The 22,835-nt window shown below is 55.3% G+C and overlaps 10 protein-coding genes across 10 annotated transcripts; all 10 read left to right on the top strand.

Annotated features, from left to right (window-relative positions):
* Nucleotides 1–26: 26 nt before the first annotated feature.
* DQ04_01061110 (putative cytochrome c1, heme protein, mitochondrial precursor) lies at nucleotides 27–803 on the top strand (the record flags this gene model as incomplete). Its single annotated transcript, XM_009310159.1, has 1 exon — nucleotides 27–803. The coding sequence occupies one exon, from the start codon at nucleotides 27–29 to the stop codon at nucleotides 801–803; it is 777 nt and encodes a 258-aa protein (XP_009308434.1).
* Nucleotides 804–1,214: 411 nt separating this feature from the next.
* DQ04_01061100 (hypothetical protein) lies at nucleotides 1,215–1,820 on the top strand (the record flags this gene model as incomplete). Its single annotated transcript, XM_009310158.1, has 1 exon — nucleotides 1,215–1,820. The coding sequence occupies one exon, from the start codon at nucleotides 1,215–1,217 to the stop codon at nucleotides 1,818–1,820; it is 606 nt and encodes a 201-aa protein (XP_009308433.1).
* Nucleotides 1,821–2,046: 226 nt separating this feature from the next.
* On the top strand, nucleotides 2,047–3,891 carry DQ04_01061090 (golgi/lysosome glycoprotein; the record flags this gene model as incomplete). Its single annotated transcript, XM_009310157.1, has 1 exon — nucleotides 2,047–3,891. The coding sequence occupies one exon, from the start codon at nucleotides 2,047–2,049 to the stop codon at nucleotides 3,889–3,891; it is 1,845 nt and encodes a 614-aa protein (XP_009308432.1).
* A 428-nt stretch (nucleotides 3,892–4,319) lies between these two features.
* DQ04_01061080 (putative pitrilysin-like metalloprotease, putative,metallo-peptidase, Clan ME, Family M16C) lies at nucleotides 4,320–7,394 on the top strand (the record flags this gene model as incomplete). Its single annotated transcript, XM_009310156.1, has 1 exon — nucleotides 4,320–7,394. The coding sequence occupies one exon, from the start codon at nucleotides 4,320–4,322 to the stop codon at nucleotides 7,392–7,394; it is 3,075 nt and encodes a 1,024-aa protein (XP_009308431.1).
* Nucleotides 7,395–7,584: 190 nt separating this feature from the next.
* On the top strand, nucleotides 7,585–8,778 carry DQ04_01061070 (Ca2+ binding protein, contains EF-hand motif (ISS); the record flags this gene model as incomplete). Its single annotated transcript, XM_009310155.1, has 1 exon — nucleotides 7,585–8,778. One exon carries the CDS (start codon nucleotides 7,585–7,587, stop codon nucleotides 8,776–8,778), a length of 1,194 nt encoding a protein of 397 aa, XP_009308430.1.
* A 264-nt stretch (nucleotides 8,779–9,042) lies between these two features.
* Nucleotides 9,043–15,168, top strand: DQ04_01061060 (putative brefeldin A-inhibited guanine nucleotide-exchange protein 2; the record flags this gene model as incomplete). The annotated part of the gene is made up of 1 exon (XM_009310154.1): nucleotides 9,043–15,168. One exon carries the CDS (start codon nucleotides 9,043–9,045, stop codon nucleotides 15,166–15,168), a length of 6,126 nt encoding a protein of 2,041 aa, XP_009308429.1.
* Nucleotides 15,169–15,563: 395 nt separating this feature from the next.
* On the top strand, nucleotides 15,564–17,111 carry DQ04_01061050 (putative tRNA-methyl transferase; the record flags this gene model as incomplete). The annotated part of the gene is made up of 1 exon (XM_009310153.1): nucleotides 15,564–17,111. The coding sequence occupies one exon, from the start codon at nucleotides 15,564–15,566 to the stop codon at nucleotides 17,109–17,111; it is 1,548 nt and encodes a 515-aa protein (XP_009308428.1).
* A 779-nt stretch (nucleotides 17,112–17,890) lies between these two features.
* Nucleotides 17,891–18,403, top strand: DQ04_01061040 (nonspecific lipid-transfer protein; the record flags this gene model as incomplete). Its single annotated transcript, XM_009310152.1, has 1 exon — nucleotides 17,891–18,403. One exon carries the CDS (start codon nucleotides 17,891–17,893, stop codon nucleotides 18,401–18,403), a length of 513 nt encoding a protein of 170 aa, XP_009308427.1.
* A 251-nt stretch (nucleotides 18,404–18,654) lies between these two features.
* Nucleotides 18,655–19,587, top strand: DQ04_01061030 (rhomboid-like protein; the record flags this gene model as incomplete). Its single annotated transcript, XM_009310151.1, has 1 exon — nucleotides 18,655–19,587. One exon carries the CDS (start codon nucleotides 18,655–18,657, stop codon nucleotides 19,585–19,587), a length of 933 nt encoding a protein of 310 aa, XP_009308426.1.
* Nucleotides 19,588–19,954: 367 nt separating this feature from the next.
* Nucleotides 19,955–22,774, top strand: DQ04_01061020 (formin 2 (FH2) domain protein; the record flags this gene model as incomplete). The annotated part of the gene is made up of 1 exon (XM_009310150.1): nucleotides 19,955–22,774. The coding sequence occupies one exon, from the start codon at nucleotides 19,955–19,957 to the stop codon at nucleotides 22,772–22,774; it is 2,820 nt and encodes a 939-aa protein (XP_009308425.1).
* Between the last annotated feature and the right edge of the window lie 61 nt (nucleotides 22,775–22,835).

Genomic DNA, 22,835 nt, shown 5'->3' with positions numbered 1-22,835 from the left:
TTTTTCACCGTTAGCACTGAGCAAACATGGCTGGGAAGAAGGCACATCCCATCAAGCGGGATTGGTACTGGAATCACAACGATCGCTACGAAATTTGGCACAGTCTCGACTGGCCTTCTGTTCGTCGTGGGCGCCAGATCTACACGGAGGTGTTTGCTCCATGTCATCCTTTGGGTCGCATGACCTTTACGCACTTCCAGGGATTCATGACCCGCGAGGAAATCAAGCAGTTGGCTTCTCAGTATGAAGTAATCGATTCCGAACCCGACGCCCAGGGTATGTTGAACCCCCGCCCTGGAAAGCCGACAGATACACTTCCCCTGCCGTTCCCAAACCAGCGTGCCGCGCAGTTTGCAAATAATGGTTCAGAGCCACCAGATCTGCAGCATTCCGTATTTGGTAAGGATGGCGGTCCTGACTACATCTTTTCTCTACTTACAGGTTACAACTGGGGCAACGGAGAGCTTCTCGAGATACCGCCGTTCGCTCCAGAGCTGAAGCCAGGACAATTCTGGAATCCGTACTTCAAGGACTGCGTCCTTTCCATGCCACCCCCACTCTCAGATGGGATGGTGGACTTCGAGGATGGCACACCCGCAACAACGAGCCAGATGGCGAAAGATGTGGTAAGTTTCTTGCGTTGGTCTGCAGAGTCGGAGTACGATGACCGCCGTGTCATGTTCTGGAAGACGTTCACTACTCTGGGCCTTGTGAACTGCATCCTTCTGCACTACGGACAGAAGAATACCAACTGGCGTATCTACGGACGGACAACCTTCCGTTACTGGAAGAAGACTTGGTAGTGAAGCCGTGTTTCTCTTTTGAGGTATGTAATTCAGCCTTCTTTAGTTTAGAAGGATGGTGATATGGAAGTGAGCAGGGTGGGTGGGAGAGGGAGAGAGAGAAAGTTTGTTGTTGAATTGGCTGTCTATAGTATAGCATGTAGGGATCAGTCTGAAACGTATAGGGGAGGAATAGCAGCGGTTTCCACTGCGCCAGCAATCTGCGTTGTGGGTGTTCACTGGCGTGTAGCACTCGTGGTTTTTTTTTCTTTCTGCACAGGCAGAAGGGTTCTGTTTCTTTGTGTTCATTGTGAAGGAACTGGAGGGTTGTTCGAGATGGACGCTTTTTTTTTCTTTTGGCTGTCACTGTTGTTGTTGCTGTTCTCTGCTACCATTTGCTCTTGACACGTGAACAAAAAAAAGCGTGGGCTAATGCTTAGGATAACTGCTATCAAACGTCTCTTCGCCACGCATGTTGTGCTGAAGCGGACCGGAAAGCCCTCCGATGCACAAGAGTACAAGCAGGTTTACCTTCCGTACGACACGGCACCGACAAAATCGGAGATGGAGCGCGAAAGAAAGAAGTTGCAGCACGCTTATTACGGCCGTATGGAGAACCGCAAGCTTGTTGAAGTAAAAGAGGTGCCACAGAACGTGTACACATATGGGAAGGAGGGAATGTCCCTTCCCATTGCCATTTTCAAGGATCAGCAGGATCCTGTGATCGGGCCTGAGTGGACATACCCTGGTATCTACGAAAACAAGATCGCAGCGCAGCATTGGTATATGGAAGAACTCTTTGACAAGGAAAGTGTCAATAAATATGATTCAGTATGGCAGAAGCAGATCCTTGATAATCAGGTGAAGCGGCGAATGGCAAAAGTAGCGTTTCGAATGAGACAGGTGAACATGAAGGCGGTGGATCTCTTTCAGAAGGAGCGAGGCTCAGCGAAGAGAGGAGCCACTGGTGCTGCTCCTGGTGGTGGTGGTGGTGCTGGGGCATCGGGAAAGGGGAAAGAAGCGACTGCGAAAAAATGAGAGGCTAGTGTGTCGTCGTGGTTGCACCTCTGATGTTATGCTTTTGTTCCTTTCTCGTGCGTGCAATTACCAGAATTTCCTTAGTTCTTTCGGAAGATACAGTTTGTTCACAAGCGATCAACTATGTCGTTGTTGTTGTTGTCGCCTCCCCCATTTCTTTGTTGCTTCTGTGAATAAAGCGAAAAGGCAGCCTGCCGCTTTAGCAAAGGTATATCAGCAAACAATTATGAACGTGGCTCACGTCTTTGCAACCCTTCTTCTTGTGCTCTGTTGTTCTTTTGCGCAGGGAGCAAACCTGTACCCAGCTTGTGAAGGCCGCGAGGTACACGGCTCTGTAGGCGCAGGTGGCGAGACAACCGTGCATGTGGTGCCGCTCAAGGCAGAAAACCTGACACTGACATGTCTCGCGTACGAGGTCACCAGCCTCAGGGGCGGCATGAGCCGTCGTGGCTATGACCCATGCAGTGTGGAGCATCAGACGGAATTCCTTTACCGCCTCGTCATCCGGGCCAAGTGGAAGAACAAGACCACAAAAGACGTCATGATGACGGAGTACGATGTGAAGGACCTTGCCGGGGGATCTATCGGTGATATTGCTATTCGCACACCAGGGGAAAGCGAGTTCTCCCTTGTGTTCAAGAATCAAGCTTCACATAGACGGTGCTCACTTCGGGTACGTGCTATTATGGATTACAAGCTAAGCGCAAAGGAGGTTCAAAGCACTAAGTTGCCTGTGGTGGTTTCAGTGGTGCCTCGCACAGTGTACACCAGGCGCACAGAAACAACAATGTTCTTCCTGAAGTACCCTGAAGGAACGGATATGAAGAAGGCTAGTAAAGATATTGTAGCCCTTTCGGACCTGGACAACGAATGCGCAGACGGCAAGTTCAACGGACGTGTTATGCGTCTTCCATCAGTAAAGCAAGATTCTTATTTTGTGGGTAAATCCTTTATGGGGGAACGTGACTACTACTTCGATCGTCCTGAAGCTTACCGCATTTGCTACCGTGGAGAGGATGAAACAACAAGTTCGGAACTGGCTGTCGTTCGGGTGTTTGACGGTAACCCGTCATACTACCAGGTTGTCGATGGTCAAGACGACGACGGCCGTGTACTTGTTGGCGTTACCACGACGATCAAATTTTACGGGTACGACCTTGACACACGGCCTGACGGTGATCGGGCAAAGTTTGCGTACGACAGCGAGGATTGTGCGACGGCAAGCCCGGCTGGTGGTGTGCCTGAAGCGACCGACCTTGGGCCAAGCGACGACTACGGTCCCAACACCACATATACACTGTGGACGTGGACCCTGCGGGAAGGCGGCGCCTTTAAGATCTGCTACAAGCGTCGCGACGCGCACTGGACGGAGGTGCCGAGCATCGCCGATGTGGCGCCCACCCCCGCGCCGACCGCCGCACCATCTAACGTCACGCATGTCCCGCAGCCGACGGATCCCGTGACGAAGATTGACTGCCCCATGGCGCCGGAGAGCACGCGGGAAGAGCCGTGGGTCGCCTACAAAAGCGTCAAGCTGACCTTGAATGGGACCAGGGCGCCTGAGGGCTTCCTTCAAACAATCAGTCGTGTATTCTGTATTCCGCGTGCGGCACTCGCTGTGACGCATATGACCCACGATACCAAAGGACTTCAGGTGCTTTATATATCTATTGTTTGTGAGGACCTTGGTGAAGCGCGCCCGTGTGATACATTGGAGAGGCAGAACTACATTGTATCCCTCGGAAAGGAGAACTCGAGCATCCTGAGTGATATTGCCATCGTCTCTATTGAGGGAAGCACGCATATGTTTGCGTTCGGAGATGATCCCATTATAATCAGGAATTACAATGGACATGTTATGGCGATCTCCATCACATGTATTACAGTGCTCTTGATAACCGCCATGGGGGTTTACGGCGTGCTGAAGTATCGTGAAAACCGCCAGTATTTCATTCAATTTGGCGCGGACGACGAGGATGTGGGAGATATGTACGCCATCAGTGGCTCAGTGAAGGGAGGCGATGAATACCGTCGGCCTGTCAAGGATTCCGTAATTGAAGTCGAAGAGTAAGCTGGAGCAACCGGCAACCGAACGAACAATATGAAAAACAAGGCGCGTTTTTGCAGGGGGGACACGCTGGGTGTGACGTCAGCTCCCACCACCCGCAGTCCTTTCGTCTAACTCCTCTTTTTTTGCTTTACTTGAGACGGGGCAAACGAAATAGTAGAGGGTTTGTTTCCGGCGTTTAGGAAACCGAAGCTTTATTGTGCGCGTGTGCATTTTTTTTTATTTCGTTTTCTTCTTCAAATCCTTGCTTCTTTTTGTTGTTTCCTTTATTCATTTTCCTTGCTGCGGTTGAGGGCTTGGTGATGGCGTGTGGTGCGGCATCGCCAAGTGATGTGTCAAGTGTAGTTACCCGTTGCTGATCTTATTCTATTCTTGTTTTGGTCCCAAGGTGGTTCTACTATATATATATATATATCCAAAGGGTATAACGCATGTTTCGCCGCGGTGTTGTGCGGCGGTGTGCTGCGACCTCCGCAGCATCTCCTGTGGGAAAAAGGCCATTGCTTGTCATCACAAACACCTCTGGGTTTACGCATAAGGCCACGCGCCGTGTTGACGAACTGAACCTGGTCGCCTACGAGTGGCAACACGAAGAGACCGGGGCGGTGTATTACCACATCGACACAAATGATCGTAACAGTACATTCTGTATTGGGTTCCGCACTCCAGCCGAAAACAGCAAAGGGACGACACATGTCCTGGAGCACACAGTTTTGTGTGGTAGCAAGAAGTACCCTGTGCGGGACCCGTTTTTTATGATGCTGCGCCGATCATTGAGCAACTTCATGAACGCTATGACTGGAGCCGACTATACCCTGTACCCCTTCGCAACAACGAATGCACAGGACTTCCGAAACCTACTTGACGTCTACCTCGACGCTGTATTTCATCCACTGTTGAGGGAGGAAGACTTCAAGCAGGAGGGCCATCGTGTAGAGGTCGAGGCCAACGCGGCAAAGGGGAAGCGGTTGGTTTACAATGGGGTTGTATATAACGAAATGCGTGGAGTGGTGTCGGAGCCATCACAACACTACGCGCACTCGCTGATGAAAGTGATGCTGCCCGGCACACACTATGAGCACATATCGGGTGGGTATCCACCAAATGTGCTGTCACTGACGTACGAGGAGCTTGTGGAATTCCATAAACGGCACTATCACCCCAGCAACAGTATCACACTTACATATGGTGAGCAGAGCCCTGAACCATGGATGGCAATGTTGAATGAATACTTCTCTTCTTTTGCGAAGGGTGAGGTAATCACGGTACCTACGCTGCGCCCTGAAGACCGCTTTGTGCAACCAAAGCAGGTGACGCTACAGGGCCCACTGAATTCCATGGGTAATCCGCAGCGTCAGAAGCGCGTTTCTGTTTCTTTTGGAGTACAACAAGAGGATAATAAACTGGAGGACATGGTTGATCTGAGCGTGCTGGACTCTTTGCTCTCAAGTGGTCCGAGCTCTCCGCTTTATCAGGCGCTTGTTGAGTCACAGATCGGCAGTCGTTACGCCCCAATGCGGGGGTATTCGAGCTATCTCTCCTCACCCTTCGTCTCGTACGGTGTGGAAGGTGTGGATGAGGCCCGTCCTAATGTGGAGGAGGAAGTTCTAACTGCCATCGTTTCAACCCTGCAGAAGGTGCAGAAGGAAGGCTTCGACCAGCGGAGGGTGCAGTCCGTCATTTTCCAAGAGGAGTTACAGCAGCGGCACCGTGCTGCTGACTATGGGGTGAATCTCTGCACGGGCCTCTGTGCCATGGGGTTGTGTCGTGCTGCAAATAATCCCCTCGACTTTATTGATTGGTTACCGCACCTGCGACGTCTGGGCGAGAAGCAGGCGGCGTCCCTTCTCCCACGCATTTCGAAGAATCTCCTCAGCAATCCCCATCGCGCTACGGTCTCTGTATCAGCGAATAAGGACTACTTGAATTCTCTCCGCGACACTATTAACGAAATGGAGAATAAATTGAATGAAGGAGTAACAGAAGCTACGAAGGATAAGATTGAGCAAGAGACAGCGAATTGGCTAGAGCGTGTGCGTGCGCCACAAAACGGTGACATCCTCCCCACATTAACCGTTAAGGATATACCGCGTGAATCCTTTCAGGAACCTCCACCGCGTCTTGCGAAATGTAGTGATGGTTCCTCCTTGTACACCATCGCTAGCCCAACAAATGGGCTCGTCTACGTGCATGGGCTAGCTCCTTTCAGCTCATCGCTGATGGCATCTGTTCGAGGCGATGGTGGTGGCGTGTTGGCCGATGTTCCCCTATGGCATTCCCTCTTGGGTAACCTGGGTGCAGGTCCGTATTCTTTCAAGGAGCTCTCCATTGCCACAGAGCTCGTCTGTGGCGGTTTTACCTTTTCGCCCCAGCTTAACCAGTCATACTGCCAAAAGTCGGAGTATATTGCTGGCACCGCCTATGGGTTCTACACGACCAAAGAGAAATTGCGTGAAGCCCTGGAACTCCTCAAGGTTGCACTGCTTGAACCACGAACTTCTGCAGAAAGTGATGAAGTGCGTGGTCGGGCCCTTTCTCTTGCAAAAGCACGCTGCTCAGGCGTTATTCAACGGCTGCAGCATCAAGGCAACCGAATCGCTACTACACTGGCCTCCTCGCGCCTCACTCGTAGCGGGGCTGTGAAAGAGGAATGGTCCGGACTGGCGCAGTCCACACACGCCTCGGCTCTGCTTGAAAATCTCCAAAACAATGACGAGGCAGTCGTACGGAACGCCATTGCAGGGGTTTTGGATGCCCATAATGTTTTTGCAAAATCGCTGGTGTCAAATATTTGCCGCGGCATAATCTGGGCCACATGTGAAGAAAGACATCGCGACGAAGTAGAAACCATGTTGGCGGCCTTCCTGCGCGAGTTCCCAACTCTTCCATCGGAAGCGGCGGTGGCGGCCTCAACACGCCTTTCCTTTGCAGCGATGGAACGACCTTCCAGCTTGTTGCAGCTCCACAACAAGTTGCCCATCGACACTTCTTATGTAGGCCTCGCCATTGCAAATGGACTTGACTGGAGCCACCCAGATCAGGCGCCACTCCGTGTGGCGTGCCAACTGCTCAGCAATGAGTACTTACATCGCCGAGTTCGCGAGGAGGGGGGTGCGTACGGATCGGGCGCGAGCGCTACACTTAAGGGGGAGGTTGGCGGGGTCACCATGTCCAGCTACCGCGATCCGACGCCTGAGCAGACCGTCACTGTCTTCCAGGAGGCCGCTAGTTGGCTGAGTGACGCGGGTAATGTGACACAGATGAGGGTTGACGAGGCAAAACTCCGCATTTTTTCCAGCCTTGATGCACCTTATTCCGCCGATAGCTACGGTGAATCCTTCTTCCTTCACGATGTTCGACACGAGCAGAAACAGGCAATGCGGAATGCTCTATTGGAGGTGGAGCCCAAGGATGTTGTAAACGCGGCTCAGTACCTCAACATGAGTGGTGGCGTGGAGGCCGTGGTGGGTGTGCTGTGCCCCGAGGAAGCGACAAGGGAAGAATAGTTCGGTCACATGCTGTGTAACTGCCCTGGGTGTGCCGCGTCTTTTGTGTGTCTCTGGGAGGCGTGTGTGTAAGTGCACTGAGGGTTTGGTATTCATTGTCCTCCCCCTTCCCCTCCACACTTCTTCTCTTTTTTCTGTTTTTGATGTGCCTGTGAGAGGCAGTGCACAGCTTCGTGGTAGTTCTGTGTGCATGCTCACGCCGTGTCGGGCGTTGTGGGGTCCCGCCCAAGAGACACTGTGCCGGCGCCTTTTCTTGCGGTCCTGCTGTGCATTGGGGCGGGGTTGGCGGCGTGTGATCATTCTGACAAGAGTCACTCTCCTCTTTGGTGCGGCGTGGTTCGCTGCCGCTGCGTTGGGTTCCACTGTGGTGTTCTGTCGTCCCCTCGATACGCCGGAATACCTCATTCCGTACTACTTGCGCGATGTCACCACCCGCTTCAAGCACTACGCAACACACTATAAGCGCAAAGGTGGGCCCAAATACATGACTCTTGAGGACTTTGTGCATGCATTGTTGGCGTCGAAGAACAACGAGCCGTTGGATCCATATGTAATGGAGGGGATGAGACAGCTCTTTACCGAGCTGGACGCAGACGGAAACGCATATCTTAGCCTCTCTGAGTTCTCGTTCCTCATGTTGTTGTTGACAGCGAAAGCAGATGATATACGAACGCTTTTTTCTATTTTGGACAAGGACCGTGTCGGCTCACTGAGCCTTCACGAATTCGCGGGTGTGTTGCAGGGTCTCGGCTGCAGCCCCAGTGAGGCAGAGTCGATGACGCGCGGCAGCAGGAATGGCATCGTGCGACGGCTCTTCGGTGAGGATGGAGAGCGGCATTGCTCGTACGATGAGGTTTTGGAAACAATCGACGCCATCAATGAGGAAGTGTGGAAAGCCGAGTTCCGGCAATTCGACACCGACCGCAATGGCCATATCACTGCCGAGCAATTTGGGAAGCTCATCGCGAACCAAATGATTGGCAGTCATGTTCCGTTCTATATTGTCGAGAACATTCGCAAGATGCGCGGCAGCGGGGAAACTATGACTCTTGAACTGTGGATCAGCTTTCATCGCGTTATGCGGCACGCGGATGCGATTGGGGAGGCCGTTGAAGTGTTCACATCCTCTGGTCTCCTGTTGCGGAAGAAGGACTTCAACCGTGCGGTGAAGGCGGCAGGTGTGCCGCCCTTCACGGAGGTGGAGCTGGACCTCATAATGGCGCTCTTTGATCGCAACGGGGATGGTGTCCTGCAGTTTGACGAGTTTATCTCAGTGATGCAGCAAAAACTGACCTATCACTACGACGGTAGGAGTAGAAAACGAGATAAGAAGAACTTTCCAACTCGTTTCGTGGAGTGTGTCGGGGAGGTCTGGCCGAAATAAATACGCCTGGCTTCTCCTCGTGGCTTTTTTTTGTGGTTTCTGCGACTGAAATACGCTCCAACTTGTTTTATGTGGTTTTCTCCTTCAATGTGTGTATGGATGACTCTCACCCACCCCCTATATATATATTTTTTTTTTCTTTGTTGTTGTTGTTGATGATTGTTGTTGTTTTTTTCGGGGGCGGGCATGTTTTTTTCTTGCAAGGAACGCAAGTAGCACGCTCTATCAAAGCGCGTTTGAATAAGGGTCCCAAACACGTTAGTAATGCAGCGCACCGCGCCCAAGTTGGTGGCGGATTTGGAAAACCGCACGGCTTTCATGGTGCAGCTGCAGGCCCTTCTCCTTCAGGCAAAGCACATTGTGAGCGGGAGCCAGAAGGGCAAGCTGCAGGACATCCAAACAGGTATTGAAGAGTGGGTAAAGGAGGTGGGTAACGTTGGGGCGCCACGCCCGTCGATCTGCACTCCCTCGCCCAGTACCCCTGTCACACTAACGACAATACAGGAGGAGGAACAACAGAAGCAGCAGCAGCAGCAGCAGCGGGAACCCACCGAGGCGGATGGAGACAATGATACCAACAACAATACCAAGAGTTCCTCCAGTACCTTTCAGGCTTCGATATCAGCCACGCAACTTCCCGCCAGCTCGACACCGCGTGGTGATGAGCCTTTTTCATTTACTGTGGATATGCTCCGCAGCATGAATGGTGCAGGAGCTCCCGACCCGCTGAACAGTGTGGCCACGCTTTCTACGAGCTTTAAGAGCCGTAACTTGGAGCATCTGGCAGAGTTCCTCCGCATGCTGTGCTACGGGGACCTTCCGGAAAGTGTAAAGCTGCGCAATGTGGGACGCAACGCAGCGCGACTCACTATTGTCCGCTGCTTTTCGATCATTACAAACGCCCTACAGCAAGTCGTATGGGAGCTTTACGTGGATCCAGTGGTGGCAAAAGAGCCGTGCCTCGACAAGAATGGTGAATGCGATGCTCCTCCGCTTTTGTCGCCGTTTGTGCGCCTCTCGCACGATATCAAAGTGTCAACCAATGCGATTATGAAGTGTATGGAGCTTCTCACAGGTCACACAGAGTTTTCTTCGACGCGATTTGCATCTCAGGTGTGTGTTGATATTCTGAAACAGCTGCGCCTGTGCGTTGTTGTTTTCCAGCAGCGGATTTTGCGGGAGGAGTCACGCCGACTGCGCGTGGCGGAGGAGGCAAAGACGACGACGACAGCGACGGCAGCAGCGGGTGGTGACTCTTCTGCGAATGCGCAAAAGGCGAGACAGGCTGCTGTGCGAAGGGTAGAGGAGCTGCGGCGCACCATGGGGCCCTCGCTGCTCATCAGCATCGAGAAGCTCCTGGGCCTTGTGCGTCCCGCCGTGCGGTATTTGGTGACTGTCGCCTCGCTGAAAGAAACCGCGGGTGTGCAGGAGGAACGGACACTAAAGAATGATGTGAGTGCACACCTGTTCGGCCTAGCGCAGTGGGTATCGCCCAATGCGCGGCCAACGCAGCAGCAACAGCAACAACAACAACGACGGACCATGCCAGAGGATATAAGAGTGACGGAGCGCGAGACGGACGCCGCGAAAGAGCATTCGTCTGTCGATGGTGCAGAGCAGTCCGTGCCGCTGCCTGAATGCAATACCGTTGTGTCTCCAATTCCACTGTGGCCTCATGTTGCACACGTTGTTCTGGAGATGGTGGTGCCGGCTGCATTCTCACCGGAGTACATCTCGTGTGTTGCGCAGCACTGCGGTGACCAGAGTGATGGTCAACTCGTGGCGGTGCGGATCCTTCACGACACCGTGAAGAAGTTGGCGAGCACAGACCTTGAGGAGTTGCGATGCATGTTGGGTCACGCCACGTGGCGGAGGCGTCTTATGGACGGCATTCTTAATTGTTTAGTGTCGCTGCAGCCAGCGGTGCTGGATGCAGGCCTTGAGACTCTTCACTATATTGTTGTAGGTTGCCCCGACTGCCTGGGCTCCGAGGTAGGGTTCTTATACACTAGCGGTGTATTTGGGCTGCTGGAGTCCGACAATACGCCGCCGGCAATGCGACGGGCACTTCTTCGCCATGTTGTTGGCACATTCTTCAAGACTGCATGCGTCCCTGGTCAACCGTCTCTCTTGCTGCGTCTCTACCAACAGTTTGACCTCAACGTCCGGTGGCACCAGCTCAATGTCGTCCAACAGGCTGTCGCAACGCTTTCGAAGGCAGTGCGCTGTGCTGCTCCGGAGGGTTTTGCCGATGTGGTGGAGAAAGGGAGCGACGACCAGGAGACTGCAACCTTTCAGAGGTCGCTGCCATTTCTCGCACTTCAAGGTCTCTCACTCGCTGTGGAGTTACTCACCCTACATATCCCACATGACCCCGATGTGGTTGCTAATATTACACTGCCAAGGTTGACAAACCGCGACGAAAAAATGGAGGAGCAGCGCGTGGTTGACATCATCAACAGTTCCCCCCTCAAAGGCGTGAGAAAACTCTTTAATATAACCGATGAGGAGATGAACATGGATGAAAGTGGCAGGGCGGTAGAGAACAACTGGGCGCACCAGTACATACCACAACCAGCGTCACCAGAAACAGAACTGAAGGTGAGTCGTATCGCGCAGTTCCTCAGGGAGACACCGTCGCTGAACCCCGAGTCGGTCGCGGAGTTTCTCTCATACCCCGCCGTTCTCCCACTGCAGGTGTGTCGGGTTTTCATGGAGGCACTGCCGCTTGCCGGCATGAGTCTCGTGGATGGGCTAAAGAAACTCTTCACTCTTGTGCAGCTCCCCAAGGAAGGTCAACGAATCGAGAGGCTTCTCGAGTTCTTCTGCAGCGCGTATTTCAAGGCAAACTCTGTTGATGGCGTTGATATTGATACGTTCCCTTTTGAATCAGAGAACGCATGCTTCATTGCGGGAGTCGCGGTCCTTATGTTAAATACAAGCTTGCACAATCCGCATGTTTCGTCCGCAAAAATGTCGGTCTCCACTTTCCAAGCGCAACTTCGGGGGTGTAACGAGGGTAAAAACTTCCCAGAGCATTTTACCAAAAACATATTCGACGAAATCAACGCCCACTCATTGTCCAGCATGAAAGGTTTCTGGTCTGCTGGCATGAGTAGCGGTGTGCGATACGCGTCTGTACCTTTTCCTGGCAAAATGGACTCTATTTTCTTTTCAAATGAGGAACGTCAGGAATTAGCCTTTGGTGTGGTGCGGCAGCGGCTGGTGAGTGAGACGCGAGAGTTAATCTACCGTTGTAGTAAACTAGAGTCGGACTCTGAAGAAAACACATCAGTTTTTTGGTGCAGTGTTGCTCGGGACCTGTTCCTCAGCACGTGGCCGTCGCTCTGTGCTGTGTTCGGCGTCGCGGTGCATGAGGTGCAGGTGGCAGAGGAGGCATTGATGTTGTGTGTGAGGGGTCTGCGCAGCAGTCTCCTCGTCGCCGCAGCGTTCGGCCTGCACACAGAGTGCAGTGTATCTCAACTCGCGCTGCTCCGCATGGCTTCTTTCGAGCCGATGCGTACTTTGTGTCACACCTGTGTGCTGGAAGTAGCTGCATCTCCGCACAGCGTGCACTTCACTGCGCGTTGCTGGACGCCGGTGGCGGAGCTGCTGGTGTCGACACGCAAGCGGCAGGAGACGTTGCTCGTCGAGGCGGAGTCAGTCTTTGGGCGTGTGGAGGAATTCACGCGTGAGTCTTGCGGTGGCTGCGGGGTGCGGGACACTGACGCATCGCCCCTCGTGAAAAAGGTTGTGCAGGAGGCGCTGCGGGGCATGACGGCAGTTGTGCGGGACACAAGTATCGACAGCGCAACCCTCGCCGCCGCGCTGTACGTGCTGCGGCGTGCTGTCGGCTACTCCCTCATCTCGTACGAGCAGCAGCAGGGAGCGGTGGTGACAAACCTCGTTAATGTGCGTGACTTTAGTGCGATCATTGCGCCTGCGCTTGTTGACGTAGTCGAAGCGCGGAGCGGAAAGGGCGATGAGTGCCTGCGTGTCATCGTGGAGTTTGTCGTTGATGTCCTCGCCACCGTGTGGAGCTCGTGTGTTTGTGGGGTGGAGCCGCCTCACATGGTCTCGCAGGCTGAGTTGGCGGAATGTCACACCTTCTTCCAGCAGTGCTACGAGCGCTGTGCAACGTCGACGGTGGTGCGCATGCACGTGCTTCAGGGCGTCAAGGAGCTTGTCTCACGCACGGTCCACGCAGCAGGAGCGACTACGACAAAGCCGGTTGGTCTGCGCTTTCAGACATTCTACAACATGACACTGATATGGCAGCGACTCTTACAGCCTCTAGCGCGGGCACTGTGCGATAAGGACAGCGTAGGGACAGAAACATGCAGTCTCGCCGTGCACGTCCTTCGGAAACTTGTTGTTCTCTGCTCAGGAGCGGGTAGCACGTGTGTTAACATTCAGCTGGGGAAGAAGGTGCGCAATATGGTGTTGTTGCTTCTCTCAAGCGTGGCGTACATTGGAGGTATGTGTAGTGATATGGATAGTGCGCTGTCGTGCCTGACACAGTTCTCCACCATCTGCACGACTGTGCTGAATCATGACGCCACTATCCCCTATAAGGGTGAAACTGCCCTCTTGGATGAGGTCCATGAATCATGTTTCGATGCGGTTGCACCAAAGAAATTACACTTGCTGCTCCGACGTATCATTGAGGCCGTGCAGCAAAAACCGGATATACTTGTGCTCAATTCCCTGGAACAGTTATGCCTGTTGCTGCGTTGCCAAACGCAGCAGACACGGACAGAAGTCGTCACTGCCTTGCGTGCACTTGTCATTCAGCTTGAGCCGTCGCAGCTGCGGCACCTCGCTGTGCATCTCTCTGATACTGTGTTGGAAGCCTCGCTGGGTCATGCGACAACGGACTACAAGGCGTCTGCGTGGGATCCTAGCTATGTGAGCTTTTCCCTCTTCGACCTCCGTGTGCCGTCGACGATGCGGAAATGCTCCATCACGTCCTTCCGCGTCACTCTACCACTCGTGATGAACCTTATGTCGCATGAGCTGCTCTCAGAGGCACCCAGGGAGCACTTGGCATCTGTCACGACGGTGGTGATGCGGCAGTGCATGGTTCCACTTGCCGTGTCGCCACGCGCCACGTTTCAGATGCGCACAACTGCTGTCCGTGCGCTGATGCAGTGCGCCGCAGTCTGTACCACACGCCAGTCTACCAGCGGCGACGTGCAGTGCCTGCGCGCCGTTGCAGACTGCGTTGGTCTCGTGTTGTACGCCTCGCGGGTGCCGGTGCGGTTGGTCGTGCCTGCCGACGCCGACCACGTAGGCGGCTGCTGGGTCGCGGAGAAAAAGTCGGCGGCGCTCGAAGCGTACATGCAGGCAGCGGCTGGCGCGGTTCAGGCCCTGTCACTTGCGGAGGCGTACGAAGTGACGGGAAGCCGCAACAGCGCCACTCTCCGTGTCGATGTGGACGTCGAGACCTTGGAGGAGCAAGAGGAGTTCACGCGAACGACACGCGGCAACTGGTCTGTGCCCCGCGGAGACGTGGCCACGGACGAGCAACTGGTTGAATACTGCACGCTAATGGCACAGTTGCTCTCGCCGCTCCCCAAAGTGCTGGACGCCGCCCCGCAGCGCATCCCTAACGAAGACGGCACTGAAGAATTGCGGCAACAGCAACCGTCATGCGCTGTGTGGGTGCCCCCGACTGCAGTGCACGAGGTGCTAGCAGAACTGGTGTTAGAGGCTGCCGGCATATTCTTTGCGATCCTTTGGCGAGTAAATTACTTTGTTGAGATGGAGAATTTCATGGCGAAAGCAACGCAGAAGGGACGCGACACACCACCTTTGAGCAAAAGCAGCGCTCTCCTCCCCCACGCCGCTGTTCGGGGTGCACTCAACGCCTTCCTGGTGCTCGCTTTGCAAATGGACCTTTCCAAGCTTCGTAATGTTATTGTGGAGGTTTTGCGAGCTACGGCATGTGTGCAAACATCGACGCTCAGCACGCGGGAGGCGCAGAAGATAAACGAAGGTACGGTCGAAAGTGCTGCCATGCAGCGCTTGAGCCCGCAGGAGCACCAGCACATACGAAGCTGCAATGTAGGAATGTACCAGGAGCTCTCGTCGGTGGTGTCTCATTGGATCAAGACGACTGTGCAGCAGACGGACGCCGAAACGTCGACGCTAGATGGCGACCGCCGCGCAGAACTTCAGGCAGTCGTGGGGGGCGCGGATGTGTTTACGGGATTGGTGCGGCTACTGACCACCACGGCGGGGGTGGTGATTGTCGCAATTCGCGACTACTTGGCGTGGTACATCACCGTCCACCGGCACGACGTGGCGCTGGTGGGGGAGGAGACGACGCTGGATGCCGCGCCGCTGCCCCCGCCAAGGGCGAATGGAAACGAGGAGACGGATGAGTAGAGCAGCGTGGCTGGTAGAGACACGAAAATGAGAAGAAAAAACAGTCAGAAACAAATGCTTGCTCTCTGCCCAAACTGTCATCTGGCAGGGTAGGAGTATACCTTGTATTCATCTACTGCTTACTCTGTTTGCTCCACCACCCCGGTTCCTTTGCATTCCGTTTATATTTATCACTATGTTTGTAGGGGGGAGCGCTGCGCCGTGACGCACGAATGACTTATTCGTTCTGTCCTCACTTCTCTCTCTCTCTCTCTCTCCCTTTCCTGTCGTGTGTCTTGGCTTTCTGCTTTTTAATCATCATCCGCAAGACACGGATGCATTGGTCTGCCACAGGTGGCAGGTAGCATCACGACAGCAACAACTCAGAGAGAATAGGAGAAGGTGGGGGTCTGCAAATGTCTCCTGCTCCTGTGCGGGTTGGGGTTGCCTTGTCAGGTGGAGTCGACAGCGCCGTTGCAGCGTTGTTTCTGCAGCGGTGTGTACCTCTGTGGCGCGATGTGGAGGCGCTGTGGAGTATGACGCGCCCTATGTCACTGGGTGTTGTTCGGGATGCTCTTGAGGAGCGTCGGTCGTGCTCAGAGATTGGAGTGCGTGCGTCTGTCGCAAGGGCCCGTCACGATCCCGCTGCGGCTGTTCATTACTTCCCTCTTTTTATGAAGAATTGGGAGGACGTGGCGGAGGGTGGTGACCAGCGCTGGTGTGAAGCCGCACAACGGGAATACAACGACGCAACTGATGTTGCTCGCTCGGTCGGTCTGCTGCAAGGGGACGAGATGTTACCGCTGCACAATTACAGCGCGTGCTATGTGGAAAAATGCTTTGAGCCGATGTTGAGTGCCTACGCTCGCGGGGCGACTCTCAACGTGGATGTCTTGTGCAACGCAGAGGTGAAGTTTGATGCCCTTCTTCGTTCACTGCTTGCCACAGGGAATGCGCAGTATCTTGCAACGGGGCACTACGCCCGCACTGTGGCCTTCCCGCATAATGAGAGCGACAACACGACGGCGAGACGGGTTGGGATTGCCAGGCCCTTCTCGGCAAGGCGTGACCTTAACGATCAGACGGTGTTTTTGTCTCGCCTCTCCCAGTTTCAGACGGCACGGGCAGTCTTCCCTCTGGGTCACGTGTTCGAGCAGAAGACAGATGTGCGCGCTGTGGCTGCTCATTTTGGTTTGACACAGGTGAGCGCCAAGAAGACGAGTACAGGGCTATGTTTTGTAGGCAACCGCTACAGAAACGCAGCACGGGGTGGTGGCAGTGGCTTCAGCACTTTTCTCGAAGAGTACATTTCCCCGAACGACGCCATGTTGCGGAGACTGACGGCGGAAGGAAAACAAACAATATTTGTTGATGCCGAAACGAACAGTGTTGTGGAAACATCACAACTTGTGTTGATGGGGGAGTGCTGTCAGCCCCTGTTGCCAGCATACAGTCTAACACTCGGTCAGATGATTCGTGGGAAGAGTAAAGATGGGGCTACAGCGCGATACTATGTGCAGGGCAAGGAGCTGTTTGCTGTGCAGAGATGTGAGGAAAAAGAACAAGAAGAACATGTGCGTTATCTGCGCACCGTGAGGCTGGTTGACCGCTGGGACCACCCGCTGCTGTACGCGATGGTGGCGGAGCTGCGGGATGTGTTACTGACCGTGCCACCGCACTGGTTTAGCGAGAAGCGGGCCAGTGATGTGCAACTGCGCTGTCATTGTTGCGCTCGGCATCAAGACTCTCTCCGTCCAGCGACAATGTGCTTCGCGTGGAGCAATCTGCGTGACGAGGCGGCGGATGGCTGCATTCGTGTTTCCCATGCGTCGGTGATGTTCGACGAGCCGGTTCGTGCCTTGACGACTGGGCAGGCTCTCGTGGCGTATGGGTCACTCACGAGGGACGGCGCGGTGGGGGATGCCGCGGAGTGGTTTGTGCTGGCGAGTGGTTGGATCGCGTAGGCAATGCACACATGCAAATTGGTGTGGCTGTTAAATGGCGCTGCCTCATGAGCTGTTGAAGGGTTAGAGCGTGGTGTCTCATATCCTTATTCGCCGCTGTTTCGTCTGTCGGTGTGTGCATCGATATGTATGCCGTAGGGGAGGTGCTGTTTTGGGTGGCACATCACGTTTCATCTCGCCAAAGGCTGAACGCATTGTTGGTATTGGTCGCGTGGCGGTTGGCCGGCTCGGTAAGTCAGCCACCGCGTTGTCCATTAATGATCTGCAGGACGCGAATATGACGATGTGGGACGTAGGCATACTCATCACTATCCCGTCTCTTGCGTCCCCGTAGTTTATGCAGGTGCACCACCTCGCGACAGTGTCGGGGCTGGTGCGGGAGAGCCCGGCGCTGGTGCTGCGCACCGTCGGCACCGGCGGACGCCGTGCTGAGCCTCGGCGGTGCCACTTTTGCGGAGTGACTGAACAGCAGTGAGGCGGGCGGCGACTTGCAGGAGCCTCACATCCCGCAACGCTACGATCGCTATGCGCAGTGGCACATGCGGCGCTACGGCCTCACACGCGAGTAACTCACGATGGTGCCGGCGCTGCTGGGCAACAAGGCCGCGCGCCACCCCGACGCCATGTGCCGTGCTCCCCGCACGCTGGATGGCGTGCTGCGCTCGCGCCGTATCGCCTCGGTGACGAACCTGCTGGAGTGAGCGCGTCGTGCCAACGGTTCGGCGGCGCTTATCGTGTCAAACGAGACGCACTACACAAGTTACTTTGCGCGGCGCAAGATGGACGGCTCGAAGCAGGCTGTTGTGAGCGTTGGCGAAGGATCTGAGCCGCCGTTTTCGACCGCTTTAAACGACATAACCCCCGACCTCTTTTCCTGCAAGCGGGCGGTCAGACAGGCGTTGCGCGCCGCTCAACTAGGCACGCGTGACATTCAGTTCTTTGGTCGTTACGATTGCTTCCCCATATGCCTCATTCGTGCCATAGAGGGAGTGGGGCTGTGCCCAGTAGGGAAGGGTGTTGAGTTCGTGGTGGCCGCATACCGCAACATGCTCGCCAGCAATGGTGTCGTTGGCGTGTCAAAGTTTCCCATCAACACGCATGGTGGGTTGCAGCGCTTCGGTGCCCCATGGGAAGTGCCGGCAATGTACAATGTCGTGGAGGCAATCGAACAGCTTTCAGAAGCGGCCGGAAGCTGTCAGGTCTTTCCGGTGCTGGGGCGGGCGTTGGTGTACGGCAACGGTGGCATCTTTTCCGCATCATACGTTGTCATGCTTGGTGACGGTGCCTATTGAACACAAACACACCTTGGCTTTGTTTGCTCTTTCCCTTTGCGTTCTCCCATCTGCCTACTGGAGTGTGGCCCCTTCGCCGGCTAATTGTTGTGTGTGTGTGTGTGTGTGTGTGTCTGCTTGTGTGTCTGATGACATCTGTGGGGTGTTTCTGCGCTATTGTTCCTCGCCCCTCCCCATTCGCCCTTCATATTTTGTTTTATTCTGTTGCTTTTCCCACATGTGCGGGTCCGTGCAGTAGTGTAGAAGTGCGCATGCCAGGGGGAGAAGGCGTCGTTAGCAAAGTACTCGCCGCGTTCCTCTGCGTGACGACGGCGCTCAGCCTTGCGACGACGGCCGTCCCGCGCGTCTTCGGCCTCGTCCCGGCACACACCTTCTCGGTGCATAGCTACCCGTGGAACGTCGTGAGCTACATTTTAGTGGAGCAGAACATCCTTCTCTGCGTGTGCAGTGTTGGTTACATGCTCACAGTTGGTGTGACTGTGGAGGAGGACGTGGGAACCTCGACTTTCCTGCAGCTAGTTGTGGTGACGGCCATCGCAACCGCCGCCGTGCTGCTTGTGCTGAGTGCGGTGCTGTACCAGGTGGGCTTCTTTTGGTTTCTGCAGTGCTACTGCGGCGCCTGGCCCATCGCGGCGGCGCTCCTCGTCCCGTGGGTCGCGGCGTCTCCGGCGGCAGGTGCGTTTCCCACAATGTTGTCGCCGAAGGTGCAGCGGCAGCACGTGCCGACAATGCTCCTCATCTTTGCACTTGTAGTGGACATAGTGTTTCGTAAGCGTTACAAGATCACTGAGGAAGACGTTGATAGCCAAACCATCTTCCCCGGCAGCGTCTTCATCCTTGCGTTTGTGGGGCTATGGACCTCGTGGCTGCTGCAGCGGCTCTTCCGCTTGAAAGCAACAATCGCCTTGGGCGTTCTGCTCTACCCGGTTGCCTCGGTCTGCTTCGGTGCCAAGTCGCAGCTCGGCAACAGCAACAATAACAACAGCCATGCTGGTGATACGCTGGATACGGGGGCGGTGTCCATATCAGTTCTGCATAGCGCCGCGAACATGACCCTGTTGCCGGGGTCGACGGAGGAGGAGGCGGAGCGGCGGCGCTCCATTGCACTCGCAGCACTCAGCACACGGCTCCAGCAGGCAGTACCCACCCAGGCGGGTGAAAGGAGGAACGTCATGCCAGTCTGATCCCATTTTGTTGCTTCGCATATCAATATTGTAAGAAGAACGGTGGGGAGAATGCATCACGAGCGGAAAGAAAGCTGGTGGGAACGTGGTGTGTCTACTACTATCCGTTTTTTCTTTACATATATATATATATATATATATGTTTGCGCACTTGTGTTTTTGCTGTTGTTGTGAGTCCTACGTCTCGGGTGCGTTTGTGTCTATGTGTTTGTGCACGAATGTGGTTGCGAGTCTCCGTCACTTTTCTTTCACTTGTGCCACAAATTATCTTGTTTTTCTTCACTGTCTGTTTTCTGTATTCCCCTTATCACTGCTGCTGTAGCTGTAGGGTCTGAAAACACCAGCAAGCAGACGTGTGGCCACCGCAATGGCTGCCACAGAGAGCACCCCTCACTCGCAGGCCGGAGGTCCCGCCGCTGGCAGCGGCATCTCCGCACGCGACGCTATCGACATATTGCTCTACGACGACAATCAAGGACAGCGCAAGCGCAAGCTGGTGCTGGAGCTCAACACACTTGTGCAGGGTACCGAATTTGCCGAGCAGTTTCTTGACGATGACGGACTGAACGTTATCCTGCATCAAATTAAGACCGCAAGTGGTAACCTACAGGCAGCGATGCTCAGCGTGTTGCGCAATCTGCTGGTATACGTGAACGCGGTGGAGCAGATCGCGGAGTCGCCAGAGCTCGTGGAGCGCATATACGGCCTGCTGGTGCCGCCACCGGACGGTGGGGCGGTGCCGCTGAACATCGCGAAGCCGACTCTGGAGACACTCATCGTCATCTGCGGCATGGTGGAGGGCGGCCACAAGATGATCAACCACGCGGCGAAGAAGCGCGTCGGCGTCGGTGTGCTCCCGTACGCACCGCTTGTGCCGCTGCTGAGCGGCGCCGACCTGCTTGCGACGCACAGCACACTGCTCTTCATGAACATCCTGCTCAAAAAAAAGAAGGAGGCGTCGGGCATGAAGGCAAAGAAGTTGCTGTTCCGCTGGACGGAGTGCGGCGTCGTGTCGGTGCTGAAGCGCCTCACCGCCATTGAGGACCCCGATGTGGCGAAGCAGCTGGGCAGCTTCCAGCGATTGTCGAACCTCACCATCCCGCGCAGTTGGGAGGAGGCGAGCAAGTACCGCCAGCAGTACGAGGAGGCGAGGCGCAAGTGCGACGCCGCGATGGAAGCGCTCTACGTGTTCCAGCAGCAGCAGGCAAAGGTGCGCATGTTGAAACAGGAGCTCGAGCGCGCGCGGGAGACGGTGCGTGCCATGGCACTCCTTGTGCCGTCCGCGTCGGAGAATTACCACCCGGCGCGTCGCTTCCGCGCTGGCGGCGGCCTGCACATCGACCAGCTCGCCCCCAGCAGGATGGAGCCCATCGACGTGGCTGCGGCGCAGCGCGACATTAGTGATGCACGCATGGCGCTGGTAGAAAGGTTTGTCACCGCCGACGATATCCGTCCCATTGTGACAAAAGTCCTGGGTGCCCGCACCACGCAGTGGGACTTTGACGCCGCTCCGCCGGGCGGCGACGACGACGATGGTGATGACATGCTCGCACCGCCCTCTGACGACGAGGACGCGATGCTGCCGCCGAGTGACGGAAGTGACGTGCCGCAGCCAGGAGATGATGATGATGATGATGATGGTGGTGGCTGCAAACACAGCAGTAATAGAAACAACAACGGCGAGGTGGTGCAGCAGTCTTCTGCACCCAGCGGGGCGGTGCTCCAACAGCAGCAGCCAGTGCCCCCTGGTGGTGAGGCTCTACCGCCATCATTGCCGCCTGATGGTAATTCGTCGAACGGCGCCGCACCGCCGCCGCCACCGCCGCCCCCACAAGTATCGGCAGGGGGAACGAAGGGTGCACCACCACCCCCACCACCAGGGGTGAAGAAGGCGCCGCCAGCAGCAAAGGGTACAGCAGCAGCGGCCGGACCACCACAGGTGTATTACAAGGGACCTGCCCCGACGAAGCGGATGAAGCCGCTGCACTGGGACAAGGTCCCGCTTCCTGAGACGGCCGAGTCTGTGTGGTCGCTGATCCAAGCGGGCAAGGCGTGCGACACCACTTTTGACTACACGGAATTCGAGCAGCTCTTCTCGCAGAAGGAAGTGGAAGCGAAACAACAGGCGTCGCCACCGAAGCCTCAGAAGATCCTCCTTCTACGCGAGGATGTACACCGCAATCTCTCCATTCTTCTCCACAAGCTACCGAGCATCCCCAATGTGCAGCGGGCGCTGCTCGAGCTGGACACGAACGTACTCTCGCGTGAAGTACTGACTGCGATGCTTTCACAGGCCCCGTCAGATGAGGTCCGCGCAGCGTTCTTGAGGAACGCGGGGAAGAAGACAGAGGAGGCGTATGAGCCACAAGAAAAGTACATGGCGATGATGATCGCCATGCCGGAGTTTAAGCGCCGTGTCGGCGCGTGGCACTTTTCACTGGAGTGGGAGGAAAGCCAGCATGCCGTCCTGAGGCCGATACACCGTCTACAGGAGAGCATGAGCGTCGTGCTCAAGAGCAGGCACCTGCCGTACTACCTTGGCTTGCTGCTGAGCTTCGGAAACATGATGAACTACGGAGACGCACGCAAGGGCAATGCGGGTGCAGTAAGCCTTGGCCTTCTGGGCAGGTTGGAGCTGACGAAGGACAATCGAGGGAAGATGTCGCTCTTCACCTACCTTGTCAATACCGTCAAGACGCGTCGCCCCGAGGCGCTGCATCTTATTGATGAAATGAAGCCGGTGCTAGCTGCGAACGTCATGCAGATCAGCTGGAGTGACATGGAGTCGGCAGTGCAGGAGGCTGAAAAGGCAGTGGCGGTATTCCAGAATCATTGCAGCTTCGTGAAGAGGAAGCTGGTTGAGCTTGGCACCGACGCGGAGGACCCATTTATCCCTTTCTCCGTCGAGTTCACAATGCGGGTTAAGGCCGAGCTGCAGGAACTAAAGGCACAGTTCGAAAAACTGGACAAGACGCGCCTGAGCTTTCTGCAGTACTTTGGCATCACCGACATGCGCAAGAAGCCGGAGGATGTCTTCGTGGAGATCCTGCCGTTCGTGGAGCGGGTGCGGGGGGCGGTGCAGGACATGGTTAGGGAGGAGCGGCGCCGGACGAAAAAGGGGCAGAAGTTAGGGGACGGACATTTTGCCCACGTGGTGGAGAAGCTGCGGGAGCAGGTCGCACTATAAGACGGACAGAGAGATATTCGATCCCTTCCTATTTGTTTCCTCTCTCTCTCTCTCTCTCTCT

The sequence above is a fragment of the Trypanosoma grayi genome (genome assembly GCF_000691245.1).
Source record: "Trypanosoma grayi strain ANR4 Tgr_106_V1, whole genome shotgun sequence".
Lineage (NCBI taxonomy): Eukaryota > Euglenozoa > Kinetoplastea > Trypanosomatida > Trypanosomatidae > Trypanosoma > Trypanosoma grayi.
This window is presented reverse-complemented; position numbering and strand designations above follow the sequence as displayed.